Below are 21,189 nucleotides of genomic sequence, written 5' to 3'. Positions count from 1 at the left end.
ACATATGTTTTGAAAAATAAAAAGCTTTAATAAAGGAAAAAAAAAAAGAAAAAAAAATCCTTCCTGGATCCTACCATACCTCCCAGCTATCATTTTTCTTCTTTCCTCTCCTCAGCTAAATTCCTTAAAAAAGGTGTCCACAATTGGTCTCCCTACTTCTTTTCAACCTTTTGCAGTTTAGATTCTGTATTCTTTTCAAAGTTACCAATTATTCTTAATTTCTAAATTTAATGGATTTTTCTCAATTTGCATTTTCCTTATTTATTTATTTATTTTTTTTTTTGTATCATCTAATACTGTTGCTCCTATTCTGCTACTCTCTGGGTTTTCATGACTTCATTCCCTTTTAATTCTCCTCTTTCTGAGTCTCTTTTACTGGTTCTTCATTCATGCCTATTCATGCCTATTAACTACAGGTATTCCCCAAGGGTCTGTCCTGGGTCCTCTTCTATTTTTTCTCTGTATCTTGCTTGATGGTCTAATCAGCTCCCAGGGTTTCCATTATTATCCCTCTGCAGATGATTCCTGATTTGTTCATCCAGCTCTATTCTCTTTCCTGAACTTCAGTTCTGCTACACCAAGTATGTATAGAATATATTTTTTTCAATTTAAAAAACATTTTTATTTAAAGTTTTGAGTTTTAAATTCTATCCCTCTATTTCTTGTTCCTCCCTCCCTCTCCCTGAGAGAAATTTGATGAGTATTAGATATAATTATTAGTTATTAGATATGTTATATTAGATATAATTAGATATATATATATATATATGCAATCATGTAAAATTTTCATATTAGTTATTTTGTACAAAGATATTCAAATAAAAAAATAATTAAGTAAAAAATACTTTCTCTGGAGGCAGATAATATGCTTCATCATTAGTAATATAAGAAATTTTTAACTGGATATATTATAGGTATATCAAACTCAATAGGTCCAAAATTTTTAATTCTAAACTGTCCCCCTCTTTTGAATTTCCCCAATTCTGAGAAGGGTACTGCTGTCTTTCTAGCCACTTACTCTCACTCAACTCAGTCCATTGCCAAATCTCATCATTATTACTTTCACAATCACCTCAGTTTAGCTCTCATTGGTCTTCCTATTTCCAGGAAGAAATCTCCACTCAATTCATCCCCTGCTCATCTAACAATGTTATTTTCTTTTTATTTTTAAGTTCTAACAATTTGCTTTATTTCTTCTTCATGTTCTTTTATTAATTTATTTTTAAAAGAATAATAACTTTTCCCCAAAAATATAGCAAAAATAGTTTTCAACATTCACCCCTGCAAATTTTGCCAATATTATTTTCTAAAAAATTTACATATAACTATGTCAACCTTCTCAGTAAACTCCATTGTTTACCTATTACCTTCATGATTAAACATAAAGTCTTTTAACTTTTAAAACTCTTTTACAAACTGTTTTCTTTCTATCTTATAATCTTCTAACATTCTGATCCCATCCAAGTACTTTTTGATTCTGCCGCCCTGGCCTATTCACTGTTTCTTGTGCATGACAACTATTTCCATGCTTAGAATGATCTTTCCATGTTTTATTCTTAGAATATTTGGCTTCCATTCATGGGTAGGCTGATCAAATGTCATAAAAATGGCATAACTACCTAAATTAATCTATTTATTTAGTGCCATAACAATCAAACTCCAAAGAAATTATTTTACAGATCTAGAAAAAATAATAACAAAATTCACTTGGAAGAACAAGGTCAAGAATTTCAAGGGAATTAATGGAAAAATTACCAAAGAAGGTGGCCTAGCTGTGCCAGACCTAAAACTATATTATAAAGCAGCAGTCATCAAAATCATTTGGTACTGGCTAAGAAATAGAATAGTTGATCAATGGAATAGGTTAGGTTCATAGGACAATATTGTCAATGACTTCAGCAATCTAGTGTTTGACAAACCCAGTATTTGACAAAAGAACTCACTATTTGACAAAAACTTTTGGGAAAATTGGAAACTAGTATGGCAGAAATTAGGCATTGACCCACACCTAACACTATATACTAAGATAAAGTTGAAATGGGTTAATGATTTAGACATAAAGAATGATATATGCAAATTAGAAGAACAGGATAGTTTATCTTTCAGATCTGTGGAGAAGGAAGGAATTTGCTACCAAAGAACTGGAACTCATAATTGAACACGAAATGGATAATTTTGATAATAGTAAGCTAAAAAGTTTTTGTACAAACAAATAATATAGACAAAATTAGAAGGGAAGAAAAAATTGGGAAAACATTTTTACATTTAAGGATTATAGTAAAGGCCTCATTTCTAAAATATATAGAGAATTGACTTAAATTTATAGGAATTCAAGCCATTTTCTAATTGATAAATGGTCAAAGGATATAAACAGATGATTTTCAGTCATGAAAAAGTATTATAAATCATTATTGATCAGAGAAATGTAAATTAGGACAACTGAGGTATTTCTACATACCTCTCAGATTGGCTAAGATGACAGGGAAAGATAATGACAAATGTTGGAGTGGATGTGAGAAAACTGGGACACTGATGCATTGTTGGTGGAACTGTGAACGGATCCAACTATTCTGGAGAGCAGTTTGGAACTGTGCTAAAAAAAATTATTAAATTGTGCATACCCTTTGAGCCAGCAGTCTTTCTATTGGGCTTATATCCCAAAGAAATCTTTTTATTATTATTATAGCTTTTTATTTACAGAACATATGCATGGGTAATTTTTCAACATTGACCCTGGCAAAACCTTCTGTTTCCACTTTCCCTCTCCTTCCCCCCACCTCCTCCCCTAGATGGCAGGTAGTCCAAGACATATTAAATATGTTAAAGTATATGTTAAATACAATATATGCATACATATTTATACAATTATCTTGCTGCACAAGAGAGATAGGATCTAGAAAGAAGGTAAAAAAAAAACTTGAGAGGGAAAACAGAAACGCAAGCAACAATAACAGAAAGGGTGGAAATGCTATGCTGTACTCTCTCTTCATTACTGAACAATTGGACTTGGTTTGAATCATTTCGTTGTTGAAGAGAGTCACAAACATTTTTGCACATACAGATCCCCTTCCCTTCTTTAAGATCCCAAAGAGATCTTAAAGGAGGGAAAGGGATCTAAATGTGCAAAAGTGTGGCAGCCCTTTTTGTAGTGGCAAGAAACTGGAAACTGAGTGGCTGCCCAAAAGTTGGAGAATGGCTGAATAAGTTATAGTATATGAGTGTTATGGAATATTGTTCTATAAGTAACGATCATTAGGATGATTTTAGAGAGACCTGGAGAGACTTATATGAATTGATACTAAGTGAAAGGAGCAGAACCAGGAGATCATTGTACATGACAATGGCAAGATTATATGATGATCAATTCTGATGGACATGGCTCTTCTCACAATGAAACGATTCAGAACAGTTCCAATAATCTTGTGATGATAAAAGCCAACCACACAGAGAGAGACAACTGTGGATCCTCTCTCTGAGGATCTTGAGTGTAGATCACAACATAGCATTTTCACTTCTTTTGTTGTTATTTGCTTGAATTTTATTTTCTTTCTCATTTTTTTCCTTTTTGATCTGATTCTTCTTGTGCAGCATAATTGCATAAATACATATGCCTATATTGGATTTACATATATTTTTACCATGTTTAATATATATTGGATTACTTGCCATCTAGAAGAGGGGGTGGGGGAAAGGGGAAAAATTGGAACACAAGGTTTTGCAAGGGTCAATGGTGAAAAATTATCCTTGCATATGTTTTGAACATAAAAAGCTTCAATAAAAAAAGAATATTTGGCTTCCTTTAAGAATCTGCTTAAGCTTTCAGGAGATGTTTTCAGGTCTTCCGAGCTGTTAGCACTATCCTGTCTAAGGTTTCCTTCCATCTTCTCATATATTTTAATTTATATTATTTCTTCTCCATTAGAATGTAAACTCTTTGAAGGAAGTACCATTTTATTATTTTTGTTTTTCTTTGTATCCTCAATACTTTATACAATGTTAGCATTTAGATAGTACTGATTTTGAGATGACTTTCTTGATATTAGGGAGAGAGAGAAAGAGAGAGAAAGAGAGAAAGAGAGAGAGAGAGAGAGAGAGAGAGAGAGAGAGAGAGAGAGAGAGAGAATATGTGAGTGTGTGTGTGTGTGTAGGGAAATGGCCTGAAGTTATAGTTGCTTCCTACTTCACCTATCAAAAGAATTACTTGATTAGATGTTTCTACCATTATAGGTAAAACAAAAGTTTGATACTAGAAAGCCAGTTGTCCTTTTGTGGGAAATATAATACTAGAGAGACTCATTTAAGGAATAATTCTGCCAGTCAGTTTGCTCTTGGGGTTAGTGAGACAGACATAAATTGGGCTTGTTTTAAAATTTTGAGATCAGGGGCAGCTAGATGATGCAATGGATAGAACATCAGCCCTGAAGTCAGGAGGACCTGAATTGAAATCTGGTCTCAAACACTTTCTAACTGTATGATCCTGGGCAAGTCACTTGACCCCAACTGCCTCAGAAAAAAACCCAAAACAAACAAATAAAAATTTGAGATCAAGTGTGGAATTGGAAGATCTCCTACATAAATAGATATGTTGCTAGCTTTATTACAGTGAGGGATCTAGAAAAAAGAGAAAGTTGGCTATATTAGTGGACTCATTCATCTACCAGCAAGGGCACTCGTTTTAAAAATTCAGAAAGGCATATATTAGAACCTGAAGTCTGTTAACTTATTATGAGTGCCCACTAGGCCTCAGTTTTTTTCATTTGTAAAATGAAGGCATTGAACAGAGTGAGTTCTAAGAATCTTCTAGCGCTAAAACCTATAAGCTAATGAAGATCAGGGTATTAGTTATTAGACTATCAAGTCTTCCTAATTTATCTTTAAATGGGTAAAGAATTTGTAGGTGATGTACCAAATCCCAGCATACCGACTAAAGGACCATTCATATTTCCCAAAGCTGAGGAACATCCTGGGATTGGATTGATTCCTAGAGTCTACTAATAAGACCTCTATATTTCATATTATTCAGTCAGAATGGAGGAGAGACAGTCATTCCTTCTTGAGTGAATGGATCTTGTTGCTTTTGCTACTGGTAGATATTTTACATTATCATGAATTGTGGCAAACTGGCCTTAAAGTTCTTGGATCTTCAAAATGCTTGAGGTGACACTGTGGAGGTTTCAAACTAGAGCTGCCTCAGTGGTGCATATATCCACATATTCTACAGAAAGGAGACATAATGGTTGCAAAATATGAATTGGGTAATGGTTGCTGACTAAGCTTCAGGGCTGTAACTAAAATGGGACCAGATGTGGGAGAATGAAAAGATCACGGGATTTAGAGTCATAGGATCTGAGTTCAATACTAGCTGTGTGTTGACCTTGGGCAAATTACTGAACATTTCTGGGGCTGTTTCCTGTAGAGGGCTGAAACTATTGAGTTGATGCACTGAGGTCCAGACGGTAGAGCACTTGAGGCTAACTACTGATTGAATAATACTCTGTGGGCATATGCTTGGAAAATGGTCCTTCCCACTATCCTGTGCTGGCTCAATGATTGGTGTATACAGAGGATTGTAGGAGGGACTAGGGGGTGAAGTAAGACTAGCCAGAGTCACTCTTTGGCAGTAGACTAGGGAGAAGGCGGTTGCAGAGATTCTGCTTCCATCTTGTTCAATCCTGAATCTAAGACCAAGAATAAAGAATAAGGACTTTTGCTTATCCTGACTCCAGCTGATTCTAAGGTATCTGGGGTGCTAGTGTGGGCGTCACAGTTTCCTCATCTACAAAATGAGGGGATTGGACTACATGATGTCTGACTGAATTTAGTGCTCCTTCAAGTTGATGACTATTTTTAAACATAGTTTTTTTTAAATCAACATCTCTTCTTAGACCCCATAGTTGTATTCTGTCAGTGTAAAAGAAGTCATAGGAAGTAATGGTCTGGAAAATGCTATATAGTCCTATCATAAAGGAGCAACATGGTTAAGCTATCAGAAATAAAGAGGGCAACAAATGGCCTTTTCAGCTCCTATAATTAAAATTTTAAAATGATTTAAGCCAAAAGGAAAAAAGGAGAAAATTGGCTAGGATAGACAACAAGGTAGACAAACACCATAGAGAGTAATTATAGTTTGGAAAGAAGAATAGAAACAGAGATGTGACAAAGTCAAGAAAGAAGCCATCAGTACAAACCATTGCCTCAGATATTTATATACAAATGCAAAAAATATGGGCAACAAGCAAGATGATCTAGAGGTCCTAAAACAAAGCATATTTGTAGAAGACAAACTCTGAAAAGGTGTACTTGAATCTAAGACAGCAGAGCACTTAAGGCGAATTTCCTACTTGATGTGAGATAATGATTCTATATACATATATTCAGATGATATGGTGATTTGATGGCTCTCCTCATGGTTAGCACTTGCTGAATGTGTTGTGATGAGGTAATTGAAGGCAAGGATTGGAGGGCTGAGGGAGAGAATCAGACTCTCTCTGCCACAGCATGCTGAGGAGAGAGGGCTCCAGAGTCCAGGATTCATCTTTGGCAAGCTTGCCTATCTCCTTCACTTCTCCTCCTAAAGACCAAGGACTTTGACTGATCCTGACTCTGACTGATGAGGTCCTCCAGAGAGCTAGCCCGGATATTATACATATTCTCCTTCACAGGTATCACTGAGACATTGTGAGCTAAGACCTATAAATCAAATTTGAATCTTGAAGGGTATAACTCATTTAAAAAAGAATATGATGGGTGAAAGGCACTATTGGTGGGAGTCATTGAATATTGAGAAGATGTACTCATGAAAGAAAGTCTAGAAATTAGACAGTTGGAGATCATTTATATAAAGGAAAATGGAAAGAGAAAGAAGCTAAATTGTTATCAGGTTATACTACAGATTACCTGAATGGAAAGAAGGAATAAATGAGAAAACAGATCACAAACTTAAGACAGATATCTTTTAGTAGTGATGAAAGTCTTTAATTATTTGGACACTAACTGGGACTTTTCTTTTTTGTCTAAGGCAGAACGGCTAGTAATTTCTTGGTTTGTCTCAATGATAATTTCATTCATTAAATGGTATAGAAACTAACCAGAGAAATTGATATTCTGGAAATCCAGAGAAAAGCCAGGCAAAGTCTGATATGCAACCTAAGCTTTAGGAGTTGTTGTTTAGTTGATTAGTCAAGTCTGATTCTTTTTGACCACATTTTGGTTTCCTTGGCAAAGATACTAGAGTGTTTTTGCATTTCCTTCTCCATCCTATTTTACTAACGAGGCAAACAGGATTAAGTGACTTGTCTAGGGTCACACAAGTAAATTAAGTCTGCCTGATTCCAGGTCTGGCTCTCTACCTAGAAACATGGAGAACTTACCAACTTAAATTTAATTTAAAATTTAAAAAGTCAAGGACAGAAAGATGGATTCAAGATTCAGGATGAATATAAAAGTATGGTATGGTCCCAGAAGAATAGTATCAGGAAGGCACAAGCTTTGAATCGGTTGAGATTGAAAAGGAAAGGACAAGGAAAAAAAGTTTCTTTTTAATCTATTTTGGGGAAAAGAGGATTAAAGAAGAAATGGGGTCACTGCTTGGTATTGAAGAAAGTACAACAGATGAAAGTGCTAATTTCCTATTTTCCTTCTGTTTTTTTTTTTTTTTTTTTCTTGCTAAGAAGAAGGATCTTTGGCCTGGAAAGGACAGAACAAAAAAATGACCAATGGGAGTTACTAGTTAGGATAAGCCAAAGTTTTCCTCCCTATAACTTCAACTCATTGATATATTTTTTTTTTGCCATCTCCAGGGGCCAAGACTATAGGTTAAAGCCCCTTATTAGTGGCAGATGATTTCCTATTTCTTAGATTTACAGTAGCCATTTTAGGGATTATTTCTATTACCAGATGCCAGCAACTAAGTTTGTTGCCACTGCTCTAATGTAAAGAATAGCTAGGAGATGCTCTTATTGAAAAAATTTCAAACCTCCAGGCATTTTTCCTATTCTCTGAAACCGATCAGAGGTAGTTCTTTGTATTGATGAAACTGTGCCAGGACAAAGAACTCTAGATGGCCACTTATTCAGGATAACAGAAGGTCTCTATACTTCAGGTAGGAATGGAACTAGATATACTACTGCTAAGGCTCTTTCTAACTCAAAGAGGATATTACATGATTCTATGACTTTGGAGTTCTATTAAGGTGGTCTAAAAATAGCTAGATATATCATACTGTATTGAATTTCTAGCATTTTCCTTTTTTTTTTTTTTTTTTAGCTATGTTTCCTTGATTCTTGTAGTTATTTTGAAGATAAGAATGAGACTGTATATTTTTCTTTATTAAGGCTATCTTAAGCCAAAGGTAAAGTTCAATGCACATCTGATAGACAAAGCTCAACAAAAATATTTTGGGTCCCAAGCCCTAGATATGTTTTGGGACTCCAGAGTTGAGAGACATATAATGCTGTTCTTTCTGGATGAAAATTACTTAAATTACTAAATCACCCATATCCTTTAGGACTATAAGCACACATTTTATAAGGAACCCAACTAAGATCAGGGGTAGAATCTTTCGCCTTACCAGAATCAAATAATGATGGCATAGTTGGAAGAGACATGCAGAATGGAAAGAGCTCTGGATACAAACTCCTGGTCTTCCAATTTTTACATGACTCTGAGCAAGTCATTCCACCTATTGGCTTAAATTTCTTCATGTGAAATGAGGAAACAAGGGGTGAACCAGATGAATTTTAACTTATGATTCTCTTTCTTTTACTTACTATAAGATCATAGTTAGGTTACTTAACTTCTGAACTTCAATTTTCTTATATGTAAGATGGAGTTATATCTGTATTGCTTTAGAAGGGGTACTGTGAGCAAAACATTCTGCAGTCTTTACATGGATGGGTCAATGTGAGTTTAATAACAGATCCTGGATTTTTATTTTCTTTTACACAATTGAAGGTGTTTTTGACATATAGCCAGCACACTTACATATGTTCTATCTGAAGAACATAATGATAAAGCTCCATAAGATATCTTTAACTCATTTCCTATATAACTAATCTGGAGGCAGTTGAGAACATTGAATGGGGAAACAGTGTGTGTGTGTGTGTGTGTGTGTGTGTGTGTGTGTGTGTTCATACTTCAGAATTGAAAGAATCACCTTGACAGGGAGAGTTAATTGTCTTAGAGCAGTTGCTTTGGGCTTCTCTGTTTTTCCATTCTTTATCTACTCTTCTTCCATGCCCCAGCAATGGAGAAAGTAGCCCTCTTTGTCTCAGCCAGTTGGATGGATCAAGTTGGTCTCCATTCCATCTTTCTGCCTCCTCATCTCTTCCCCAGATATGGACAGCACATTTCCCAAGACTCCCTTTTCAATGGTCCTTGAAGATCAACAATACTGTTGCCTTTGCCAAGCAGTCAGTACTCACCTCACCAAAAACTTCCATTTTATATAACTGAATCTGAGCTTTAAACCAATTTGACCTTATTCTGTAATTCCTGACTACCAGAGAAAGGAATTAGGAGTTAATAAAACTATTTTCCCTCTGGAGGCCAATGGAAGAAAGTATTCCATACCTTTACCCAAATCTAGATGCTGTATCTGACTAGATTCAATAACAGATTAAAAAAGCATTTATTTAGATATGATATTATCCCCATTCTCAATGATCTTAAAGAGATGAGGATAAGATATACAAGATGAAGTCCAATAGGGTTAAGACACTTGCTCTCAGTCACACAGGTAACTGGAAGCAAGACTGGTATTTAAACCTCTGCCTTTAGATGCAATGATATTTCTTCATTATAATATATAAATGGTTAAAAACATGGGATGCAAACAGAAGGAATGGCACTTCTGGTGCCATCACATCTGGGGTAGATGCTTTTCTTCCCCTAAGATGCTGGTATGCAATGACTGGCAGCATAATTTGGTATTAGGTATTAAAGCCTTAGAAAACTAGCTAGATAGGAGAATTGTTGGGAGTAGCATCAAATAAGTTAAATGTGATAGACAACACCTGAGATGCCTCATTTATCCCATCTAGAGAAATAGTTTGGTTTAATTTTTATGGCTTTGAAATCAATGTGGTTAGCATAAACTCAATGATTATTTGTCTATAGAAGGAAAATTACCACAATTTGCAACTTAGGATGTTTTTCAATTTGTAAATTCTTTAAAATTTAGCTCAATACCCATATACCTGAAAATTTCTATTCTATCACTGTTTATGAAGATCATCCATAGCTTGTGACAAACTGGGATAACATGTCCTATATTTTGTAAATTGCTCAGGAATGTAGTTGCTAGCAGAGATTGAAACTCTGTGTCAGTTCATGGGTTTTTTGCTATTGTTTTAAAACATTCAAAGTTAATATAATCTGTGTATATTACCACTTATAATTTCCTTTGACCTACTACCTACACATACAAACATATACCACCATGCATAGTTGAAGGGTTGCAACCCCTCTCTATTCCAGACATACTCCTCTGCCCTTCATTCTCATTTCATTATCTGTGACATCTATTCATCTTTTCCCTTCAAATTCTTCTGCTAGGGGTTTGCTATGACCTGATTTCCTATGAATAAAAATTTTGTGGGTAGTAGTAGTTGAAAGGAATGATAAGGTGAACTGCCATGGGTCCCATGACCCCTGACTGAAAGCTCTGCTATTCACTTATTGTTCCACATCCCTCAGTATTTCCTAATCATGGCAGGATTCAATGAATGGTAGGGAAATATGTTTTCCTGATAGGCAATAACACATCCCTAGTAAATTGGAGGAGGGAGTGGGAAACATCTTTCCCAGATACTTACTACAATTTAGGATCACAGGACAATAGGGAAAGGTAGAATGGGCATGATGAATAAACAGCCTGCATTGGAGTTAGGAAGGTCTGGGTTTGAGTCTTGCACAAGTAGGGTCAGTCTGTAAACATTTATTAAACACCTGCTAAGTTCTGGGGATACAAAAAAGTAAAAGATAGTCCCTGCCCTCTAGAAGGTGACTGTGTAATCCTGGCCAAGGCATTTAGACTCAGTGCTCTAAAGAAAGCAGAGCAGTTGCTGATATATATTTCTTCATCCTATACAAATAGAATCTCCTTCCTAAAAATCGGGACAATACGATATTGGAGCTGAAAGCTCACAGAGAACACTCTGTCCAACTCCCCCATCTTGTAGAAAAATAAATTATGGCCTCATCCAGTGAAAGAATTTGTTCAAGGCCAAAGAAGTGGTGTGGCAGGGCAGGGCATCCTGTCCTGACACCTGATCTGATTCCAAACCCAGACTTCTGCCTTACATGTTTAGAATGTCTGTGAGCTGCGGCTTTTCCCATTTCTACTCTGTAGTGACTTGGAATCCTCAGGAGCTTGTGGCAGAGAGAAAAAGATCACATTTTTAAAAGACTATCCACTCTTGTAAAATAGCTACAAGTTTGCATAATAGGAAAAAAAGGACTTCACCTTCCCCCTGGGAAGAAAGAAACACTGGAGTCTCCCGGCCTGTGGGTGTCTGCGGAGAGCTGTGGGCACTGGCATCCTTAGAGCTGCTGCTGGACGCACCGTTTACAGCTGCGGCGGCTTTGAAGTATATGTCTGACTGGAAAGAAAGAGCCCAGGTTTATGGGGATACCTTGCACTCCAGGGGGTTCTTCTGTACTCCTCCCACACATCTCATAATCTCATCTTTCTTGGCCCTGCCATTATCCTCTCTGTTCCAGCCAGGCTTGTTTCCTTACCATGATCCATTCAGTTCAACACACATTTCTAAAGTACCTACTATGGGCACCAAGGATTGTTGTTTGTCCTTTGTACTCCAAGAGGACCAGGACATCAGGCGGGTAATGCCGTGACATGCAAGTGAGGGAGGCTGTACAAGGTCACCCACCTCACTTTCTCCACCAGAGCCATCTGGGTCCAATGGCCAGACATAGATCAGGACACCTGAAGATGGCTCTGGATGCAACGGGATAAAAAGAAGATAAATAATATAGTTCCTGCTTTCAAAGAGCTTTGTTCACCACTGGGATACTTGGTAGAATGTGACAGATGCCAAGGAGACCAGTTACAATGGAAAAGAGCAGTGGAGAAGTTCAAAGAAGGCTTTGTAGAGGAAGGAAGCCTTACAGAGAAGGATTTTAACAGGCTTTATTGTTCCCTTTTACCTGCCTGAGTTCATGTTTTTTTCAACCCAGAATATCACCCACACTCTCCCCTGCCAATCTAGGTGGGATTGCTATATGACAGAGTGGGGAAAGTGTAGGATTTGAAGTCAAGAAGAACCACATTCAAATCTTGCCTCAGATACTTACTAATTGTGTGATCTTGGGCAAATCACTTAACATTTCCTACTTTCAGCTTTCTCATCTGTAAAATGCAGGTAATCATTTTGTGTTGAGGATGAAATGAAATAACATGTTCAGAGCTTTGCAAAACTTTAAAATGTTATAGAAGTGCTAGTAATCATTATTGTTGTTTTTTTGGTTGTCTAGGTTTTTGTCGTCTAGGTTTTAGTCTTAGAAACTCAAATTGCATCTTCTTTATGCTATTTTCTTGCCTATCTCCATAGCCCAAAACTGCATCTGGTTAGAACCTAGAATCCTGCATGACACCATCACATAATCACCTGTATTCTCTAGCTTTGTTTGTTAGTTTCTTTTGATCAAACCATTTCAGTGCCAACATATAACTGGATTATAAGGAATGAATCTTCTAATTTTTTTGTGTTCCTTGTAACATCTAAAATAGTTCTCTATCTATTCTGGGCACAGAGTTCAGCCAGGGACCCCTGTTCTTTAAATACCTAACCAAGAGACTTTATTATTTGAACTTTTTCCTTTCATGTGTTGATTTTAAATTCTGCTTTTAATATACATTCCAACTTGACTATAGGGATATAATGATAAACATTTTATTCTAAATTTCTTGGTTCTTCTCTTTCTACCTGGTAATTAGTCTATGGAATATCACAAGTACATTTCATTAAAATACAGAGGCTTCCAGTTCTACTTACCCTTGAAGCCACGAGCTGAAGTTGAGGCACAACAGCTGTATGCACTAAGTTTCCATTCACCACTAAGCGGATCTCAATGGAATCAATAGTAAAGGCCAAAATATATGGAAAAGCACACACTGCAAGGTAATAATAGACATGAGTTATAAATACATTGGTTTAACATGGTGAATGATGATATCATTTGTACTGTGATTTCTTTTATAGATAAAGAATTTTTATCTATCAGGATTACAGCTAAGAGGTGACACAAGACAATTGTTTATCAGATGTAAAACAATTACTATTCAATTCAACAAACATTTACAAAGTTTCAACTATGGGTTAGGCCCTATCCTTCTTATGGGGCTACAAAGATGAAGAAGAGCACAGCTTTCAAGGAGATTATAATCTAACATATATTGATAAGTATGACACAAGGAAGAAACGTGATAGGGGTAAAAGTGAGATACAGACAAAAGAGGTCTAGGAAAATATAAGGAGGTAAAAATGAGTTTCATCTGGGGAGAGTGGACTTCATGGAGGAGGACACACTTGAGATAGACTTTAAAGGAAGATAAGAATTTTAATAGATGGGGATGTGGTGGGAGTATATTTCAAAAACGGATATATATGAATCTCATATGAATGCCCATAGGATAGATACTGAATATCTTCAAGGGAAAAAAATGAACAGGAATTCTCTTTCTTTTACCTTCTGACCTGTACTCTACATCATATTCCTTCCTTATTTTTACGGGACTTTGTTCTCGTAAGTAGCCTCTCTAGCATCTTTAATTTTATTCCCTGACTCCCCCTAAAATACTACAAATGTGTGTTTTGGGTGTGTGGCTAATACTTTACCAAAATAATTCTTTGTCTGAAGCAAATGACTATTCATATGAACATGTCTTCCATTCCCTTCCTTTTTCTTCATCTACCTTGGAATTCTTGCTCTCAGCTTCACCAGATAACATTCACCACTGAAGCTCACTATCTCGGTTACCTCCTAGATTTCTGGCTTTGGCCTCTGGAGTACTTACCAGTTGCTCCCTTTGATCCCTAAAGTTGAGCACTGTCCTTAGACCACCATCCTTCTTCACTTCAGGCTTCTTCACTTTTTCCTTGACTGTTAATTTCCTAAGCCAGTGACACCTTCTGTGTCAGACATGAACAGGTCTTCCTTCTCTTCAAAGATTCAACACACCTTCTCTTATCCATCCTGGCTTCTCTGGCCTACCTCCTTTTTTTCCCCTTTCCTTTAGTTGCCTGAATAGATTTCCATTTATGATCTCCTTTTTTTCCATCATCCATTCATCACTATCTATAATCTGGCTTTCTTGAAGGTCACCTCTGACTTTACTCTTTTCTAATACTCCAAACATTTTCTCTGTTCTCATTTTCCTAGGTGACTTTACAGCATTTAACCTTGTTGACTGATTTTTCCTTCCTGATTTTCCCACTATGCCTCGGAACACTCCTCTGTTCCCACTGCTTTTATCTTCTAATTGTCCTTAATCTCTTTATTTATTTGTAATCTCTCTTTCCCTCCCTCCTTTGAGATCATATTTCTTTTCATGACTTTAGCTATCACTTTTCTGATGCCCAACTTTGGTGCCATCTTCTTGTTTGGGCTTTGTTCTGCCTTTACTTCAAACTCACCACATCTGTACTAGAACTTATCTTTCCTCTTAAATGAATTCCCACTTCCATCCCAACATAATAATATTCTCACTTGAAGCTTTATAGCTATTTTAAATTTATTTCTCTCTTTCATCTCTTGTGTCCAATATGTCATCAATCATGTCAAATTTCCTTTTTAGCAGAGGTATCAACACGCAGGCCTTCACCTTCCAGAGTGCTGCTGGAATCAGCTCAAAATGTAATTGAGAAATATTTAACAAAATAAATAAAAATATAATAGAACAGAGATAATGGTACTATGGGGTATTATAAGTTAATACGTGGGTCACAAGGATCCTTATGTGTAGTTTAAAGACCCTTGTTTCTATCTGAGTTTGATAGCACCACTTTATAGCATCTGTTGAATTTGTCCCTTTCTCTTCAGTTTCAATCTTGTCTATAATAGTTTATTCTGATGTTTTAATACAGATCTCTATTTTTTTATGGAACAAAATTAAATAAAAAATGTTTCATATATAGTTTTATATATAATTCTTTTATATGTGGATCTTGAACTGAAATATAAACCTTGCCTTGGACCACCTGGGGCTGACTACTCTAATTTCAGAAATTCTAGAAGACCTAGATCTAAAGTGATAAGAGGAAACATTCATCTTTTCTTAGGATAAAGACCCAGTTTCTTTGTCTAACACTTAAAGTTTTCCACAATATCTACCTCTTGTACCCTGGAGCCATACTGGGCTATTCCCTGTCTCTCAGATTCCTCCTATGCTTTCCTGTTTTTGTGTCTCTACTAATGGCTTTCTCCCGCTACCTGTTGAATTACTACCTCCTCTTTAAAGCCTAATTAAAATGCCCCTTCAAGTAAATCATCCCTGAGTTCTCATCATCCTGTTATTATCTTCCTGAATTTGCCTTAGAAAATATTTGTCACATCACCTTTTTGACTGTAAAATACCATGAAGGTATGAAAGTATATACTATATTTTTTAACAGTATTTCCTCCTGTGTCTAACATTGTTCTGTACACAATGGGCACTTAATAATTGATCGCTGAATTGAATTAAATCATAGAATTTCAGAGCGGGAAAGGACCTCTAGTCCAAGTTCAGGCCTTAAAGATTAGCAGAGGTTAAATAGCTTAATGAATGATTAACAGGTGATCAAGGCACCTCCAGATGCTCAAATGTTATGGCAGTTAGGAGGAAGTAAGGCCAAATGAGAAGACTAAAATTTTGATGAAAAAAGGCTTTTAGAACTGGCCATTTAAAGAATTTTTTTCTTTCTCATCCTTTTTTTGGTTGTAATATAATCACTAAATCAGTAAGTGAATTTGTATATGATATTAAACATTTAAAAATATTCCAAAGAGCTTACTGTGATGTAGATTTTTTTCTTACCAACAGCATAAGGAACCTGGTTCCAACTAAAGTGAAAATCTGATGCTGAGGGTTGGATCAAAGGAGAGCCACCATTAAAAGGACACACCTTTTTATAATTGCAACTATCTGCAACAGAAGGAAAAAAGTGCTTATTTTTACAAAGGCAACATTATAACACAAGACATTAAAACTTTACGATCTTTTATAATGGGCCCCTCATGGCCAATAATTCCCTAGATAAAGCTGACACAAGCAATATTGAAACCAGGAGTTCTCACAGATTTAGAAAGACAGTTCAGAAGAAAAGTGCTCTAAATGGAAAATATCACTACAATTCTTTTATGGAGAAGAGGACCCCACTTTGAAAAAGGCAGAAAAATCCTGTTTAAATATGAATGAATTCATGTTAAAATTTGGTCATGGTAAGATGGAAACCAGCAAATTACTGTATATTAAAAATAGATCTTTATCAATTTTTTAAAAATGAAAATTGAGTATGTTTTCATTTCTTTTAGAGTGTGTGGTTACTAGAGAGTTTGCTACTAAGAAATGTAATTTTTTGGTCATGGCATCTCAGAAAGACCACCCAGGTCTGTGGAGTGTTTACAATCAATATCATTATTGGGAATGCCCATGCCAACAAAATCATAAAGTTTTTGAATTAGTGAAGTAAAGTAATTTACTAACTAACAGTCTCAATTTTGGCTCCACTTAATAAGCATATATTTTTTTGATTCTGCAACATGCATATGGTCAAATGACTCACATTCCATCTCAATAATGCAAAGAAGTTTGTTTATTCTTCAATTTGAAATGAGTAATACAGTAGATTTTTAAGTGGTGGTTTTCCCCCCAGTTAAGAGTATTTTATTTTTCCCAATTAATGTAAAGATAGTTTTCAATATTTATTTTTGTAATATTTTGAGTTCTAAAATTTTCTCCCTCCCTTCCTTCCTTTTCCCTTTCCCAAGACATCAAGCAATCCAATATAGACTATACATATATAATCATGTTAAACATAGTTCCACATTAATCATGTTGTGAAAGAAGCAACAATACAGGAGGGAAAAAACACGAGAAAGAAAAATGAAAAACAAATTTTAAAAAAGCAAAAATATACTGTGCTTTGATTTATATTCAAACTCTATATTCATTTCTTTGGATGTGGATGGCACTTTCCAATACAAGTTTTTTGGAATTGTCTTAGATCACTATAACAAAAAGAACTAAACCTATTATAGTTCACTGTCACACAATGTTGCTATTGCTTGCATTATGTTCTTGTAGTTCTGCTCACTTCATTTAGCATTAGTTTATGTAAGTCTTTCCAGGTTTTTAATAATTGGCTTGCTCATCATTTCTTATAACACAATATTATTCTACTACCTATTCAGTCATTCCCCAACTGATGGGCACCCTCTCAATTTCCAGTTTTTTGCTACCACAAAAATAGCTGCTAAAATATTTTGTATATGTGGGTCCTATAACTCTTTAAAAATCTTTATTTTCTGAGGTTGACCAATGAAATGAAAAAAATATTTTCTGAAATAAAAATCTGATACTAACTGCTAACATTTTGACTTCCAAAGCAGAAAACATTGCTTCTATAAACTGTCACAGGAAGCTAGCTACTGTATGCAATGGCCTTGGGTCAAAAGCAACAATGTTATGTTCAATTGTGTTTATAAATAACTAAACAGGAAAATTATATTTTCTATAAAAAACTTTTAAAATTGTCTACTAGAACCTTAATACAGGTTCTTCACAACTTGAGGCAGATATGTATCTATTAAAAAAGGTACAATGTAGCAATGCTATATTTATCTAGTATCATTTAGGAATGAATTGTTTCATGTGACTTAATTTGCCAAATGTTAACTCCTTAAACATCTAAACTAAAAATAATTGTAGTGATTTAAGTAGAGACATTCTAAAATGTATTTATAACTATAGATTCATAACTTCATTGTGGGTATTCTCTCTTAAAACTCCTCTATTACTTTGGTCCTCAAACTACAGCCTGAGGGCCAGATGCAGAAGCTGAGGACAATATCCCCCTCACCCAGGGCTATGAAGTTTCTTTATTTAAAGGCCCACAAAACAAAGTTTTTGTTTTTAACTATAGTCAGGCCCTCCAACAGTCTAAGGGACAGTGAACTGGCCCCCTATTTAAAAAGTTTGAAGACCCCCTATCTCCTAACTTAGGAGATAGCATTCATGAGTTGCCATGGCCAGAAAAAAATTCATCCTCTTGATGGAGAAATGTGTGTGCATGTATAGTATTATAGCTGACATGAATGATAATGATCATCAAAAAAGGTTGTTATTCTCAGGGTGTGTGTCTCTGTGTTTTTGTGTATTCACACATACAATTTTTCTTTCTTCAAAATGTTCCTTTTTCATCTTTTTCCTCAAAAGGTGGAATTAGTAGTAAACATTAATGACTGCATCAAAAGCTTTCTGACAAGGGGTTCTCTCACTATCCTGCAAGTGGTTATCTGACTCCTTTTCATGATAATTAGAGTATTTTGGCTTAACAGCCATATTTGAAGTTTTTTGTTTTTGTTTTTGTTTTTAGTGGGGGACGTGCTCAAGCTAGTAAGTATTAAGATTTTGAGGCCACATTTGAACTCGGGTCTTCCTGACTCTAGGGCTAGTGCTTATCTACTTCATCACTTACCTGCTCCAATATTTTAAGTATTTCCATTACTTGTACATTACAGACAAATAACCTCTCCTTTATCTTGTACTCAGACTTTAATCTTATTAGTGGGTTGTTGTTTTCTTGATGGAATGTGAAAGTAAAGACAAAGATGTTCTTGCTAACACCTTAAAAGTAGTGTGTTCTTAGTGATAGTCTTATGGCTCTTTTTTTTTTTTTTTTTGAAGAAAATGGAATGATGATGATGATATATCAGCATATAATACATTTTTTAAGAGAAAAAGAAGTTATTAGTTAGAAGTTACTCATACATCTTCTTGAAAAGAGTTATACTTCAGTTGTACCCAATAATAATAAGATTATGTGATGATCAATTGTGATGGACTTAGAATTCCAATAGGCTTGGGATGGAAAATGCCATCTGCATCTAGAGAGAGAACTATGAAGACTGACTATAGATCAAAGTCTGTTAGTTTGCTAGTTTTTTTTCTTGTGCTTTTTTCCCTTTTGATCTTTTTTTTTTTTTTTTTGTTCAGCATAATGAATATGGCAACATCTTTAGAAGAATTGCATAGTTTAACCTATATCAGATTGTTTAATTTTGGGGGGTAGGGAAAAAGGGGAAGGGAGGAGAAGAGGGAGAAAAATTCTTGGAACTCAAGATTTTGTGAAGGTCAATGGATATTTGAAAAAATAAAATGCCATTAAACCTGAAAAAAAGAGAAAAAAGTTATAGTTCATAAAAAACATTTCCCAAAAGTCCTTCAAATGTAAAATAAGCCCAGTTACTATTAATTAAGTTTTATATAGACTCAATTTTTTTTATACAGAAGAATTGTATTTGTGTGTGTGTGTGTGTGTGTGTGTGTGTGTGTGTGTGCTGAACTGGGGCCCCTTTTGTAATCACTGTACAAAGTACAGATATGCCTGAACTTGGAAGATTTTTCTAGAGAAGGCCATGATATGACATGAAAAGAGCATTAGGGTCAGTTGCAGTTTTGGCATTAAATAGCATTTACTGGGGACCAATGACTTTGCTTTCTCTGGACTTTTTTCTTTAACTGTAATAAAATGAGGGGATAAGACTAGACGATCTCTAATGATCCCCTCTACCTCTAAACTTCTATGCCTTGGAAAATAATTTTATTCTCATTCTCTCTCTCTCTGTCTCTGTCTCTGTCTCTCTCTCTCTTCTGAGGCAATTGGGATTAAGTGACTTACCTAGGGTCATACAGCTAGGAATTATTAAATGTCTGAGACCAGATTTGAACTCATTGGCTAAGAGGAACATCACTATTTATAGGAAAGCTCTCTTCCATTTAGATTCTGGATTAGACACCCTCCATGATAGTGGCAAATGCCTTCAGATTACATGTCTCCATGGTTTATATGTATTTTTTTTGTTTTACTAATAATCAGTGGGTCAGTTATTTCTGTTATTATTTCTTTCAAAGAACTTTGTATGATTTTGACATTTGCATAGTAGGGAAAAAATAAGCATTTTTAAAAATTTTTTGTCAGCCTGGATCCTCACAACAACACTAGGAGATAGGTGCTATTTTTATTGTTTATGCGGAAATTGAGGCAAGACAGATGTTAAGTGATTTATCCAGAATCACACAATTACTAAATGTCTGAGGTCAATTTTGAACTCAGATCTTCTTGACTCTGGGCCCAGTATTCTATCCATTATACCATCTGGCTCCCTTGTTGGAGAAGAGATATTAAGGAAGCACTTTGCTTTACTGATTCAAACAAACAAAATCTTTTTTTAAAATAACCAGTGGACTATGAAATCAATGAAATTTTATTAATGAGATTCTCTTCATTTTTCAGTCAATTGTATAACTATAAAGATGTGATATATTAAAATATATAATTTGCAGAAGCCTTCCTATTCCTCTCATACTTTTATTAAGGGTGTCCTCAATATCTGTTTAAAAGTTTTAGCAATGGAAGAGTAGGCATGTGAGTAGGTAGTTATTAATTTTCTCTTGATTGACTTTTTCAGTTATAATAAAAGCTATGAGTTTCCTTAAGTTGGTTTTTTTTTTCTTCTTTCAGACATCTTGAGAACTGATCCCAATGTCCTCAAAATTGTTATATCCAGCATGGACCCCTTTTGGGTTATTATATGGTCTAGTTTAACAGCTCTTCCTAGTTTGTTAATTGCAATTTCAAACCCCCTTTTGTGGTACGTTGTGAATTTTGAAATTGAAGGCCAAATGAGGTACCTCCACTGACCCTAGTAGAGAAAAGAGTTATAGAAATTCTGACAGCTTTTTTCCAATTTTCATCTGTTCTTCCAATTCCAATCATAAATCCTCAAGAATGACTGGCTTAAATTTGCTTTTAGCTAAGCTTTCTGTAAACTTGTTTTTTTTTCTCCTGATTTCCCAGTTTTATGAGAAAATACATCTTATAATATTCCACCATTTTCCCTTGCAAAATATTAGATGCAAGTTTATATTCTAAGTAAGTATTGCTTTTGGCTGCTACACCTTGACTA

General features: G+C 35.3%; 1 protein-coding gene across 3 annotated transcripts in view; it reads right to left on the bottom strand.

Annotated features, from left to right (window-relative positions):
- The window catches only part of GARNL3 (GTPase activating Rap/RanGAP domain like 3), a 223,633-nt gene that overhangs the window by 15,224 nt on the left and 187,220 nt on the right, over positions 1 to 21,189 (bottom strand). For all 3 annotated transcript variants that reach the window (XM_031954321.1, XM_031954322.1, XM_003757155.4), the window contains 3 exons: positions 16,037 to 16,144; positions 13,014 to 13,132; positions 11,465 to 11,600 (listed from right to left, as the gene is read on the bottom strand). In XM_031954321.1, the coding sequence (XP_031810181.1) occupies positions 11,465 to 11,600; positions 13,014 to 13,132; positions 16,037 to 16,144 (363 nt within the window). The remainder of the gene's footprint in view (positions 1 to 11,464; positions 11,601 to 13,013; positions 13,133 to 16,036; positions 16,145 to 21,189) is intronic.

Source organism: Sarcophilus harrisii, chromosome 2 (assembly GCF_902635505.1).
Source record: "Sarcophilus harrisii chromosome 2, mSarHar1.11, whole genome shotgun sequence".
In the NCBI taxonomy this organism is placed as follows: Eukaryota; Metazoa; Chordata; class Mammalia; order Dasyuromorphia; family Dasyuridae; genus Sarcophilus; species Sarcophilus harrisii.
This window is presented reverse-complemented; position numbering and strand designations above follow the sequence as displayed.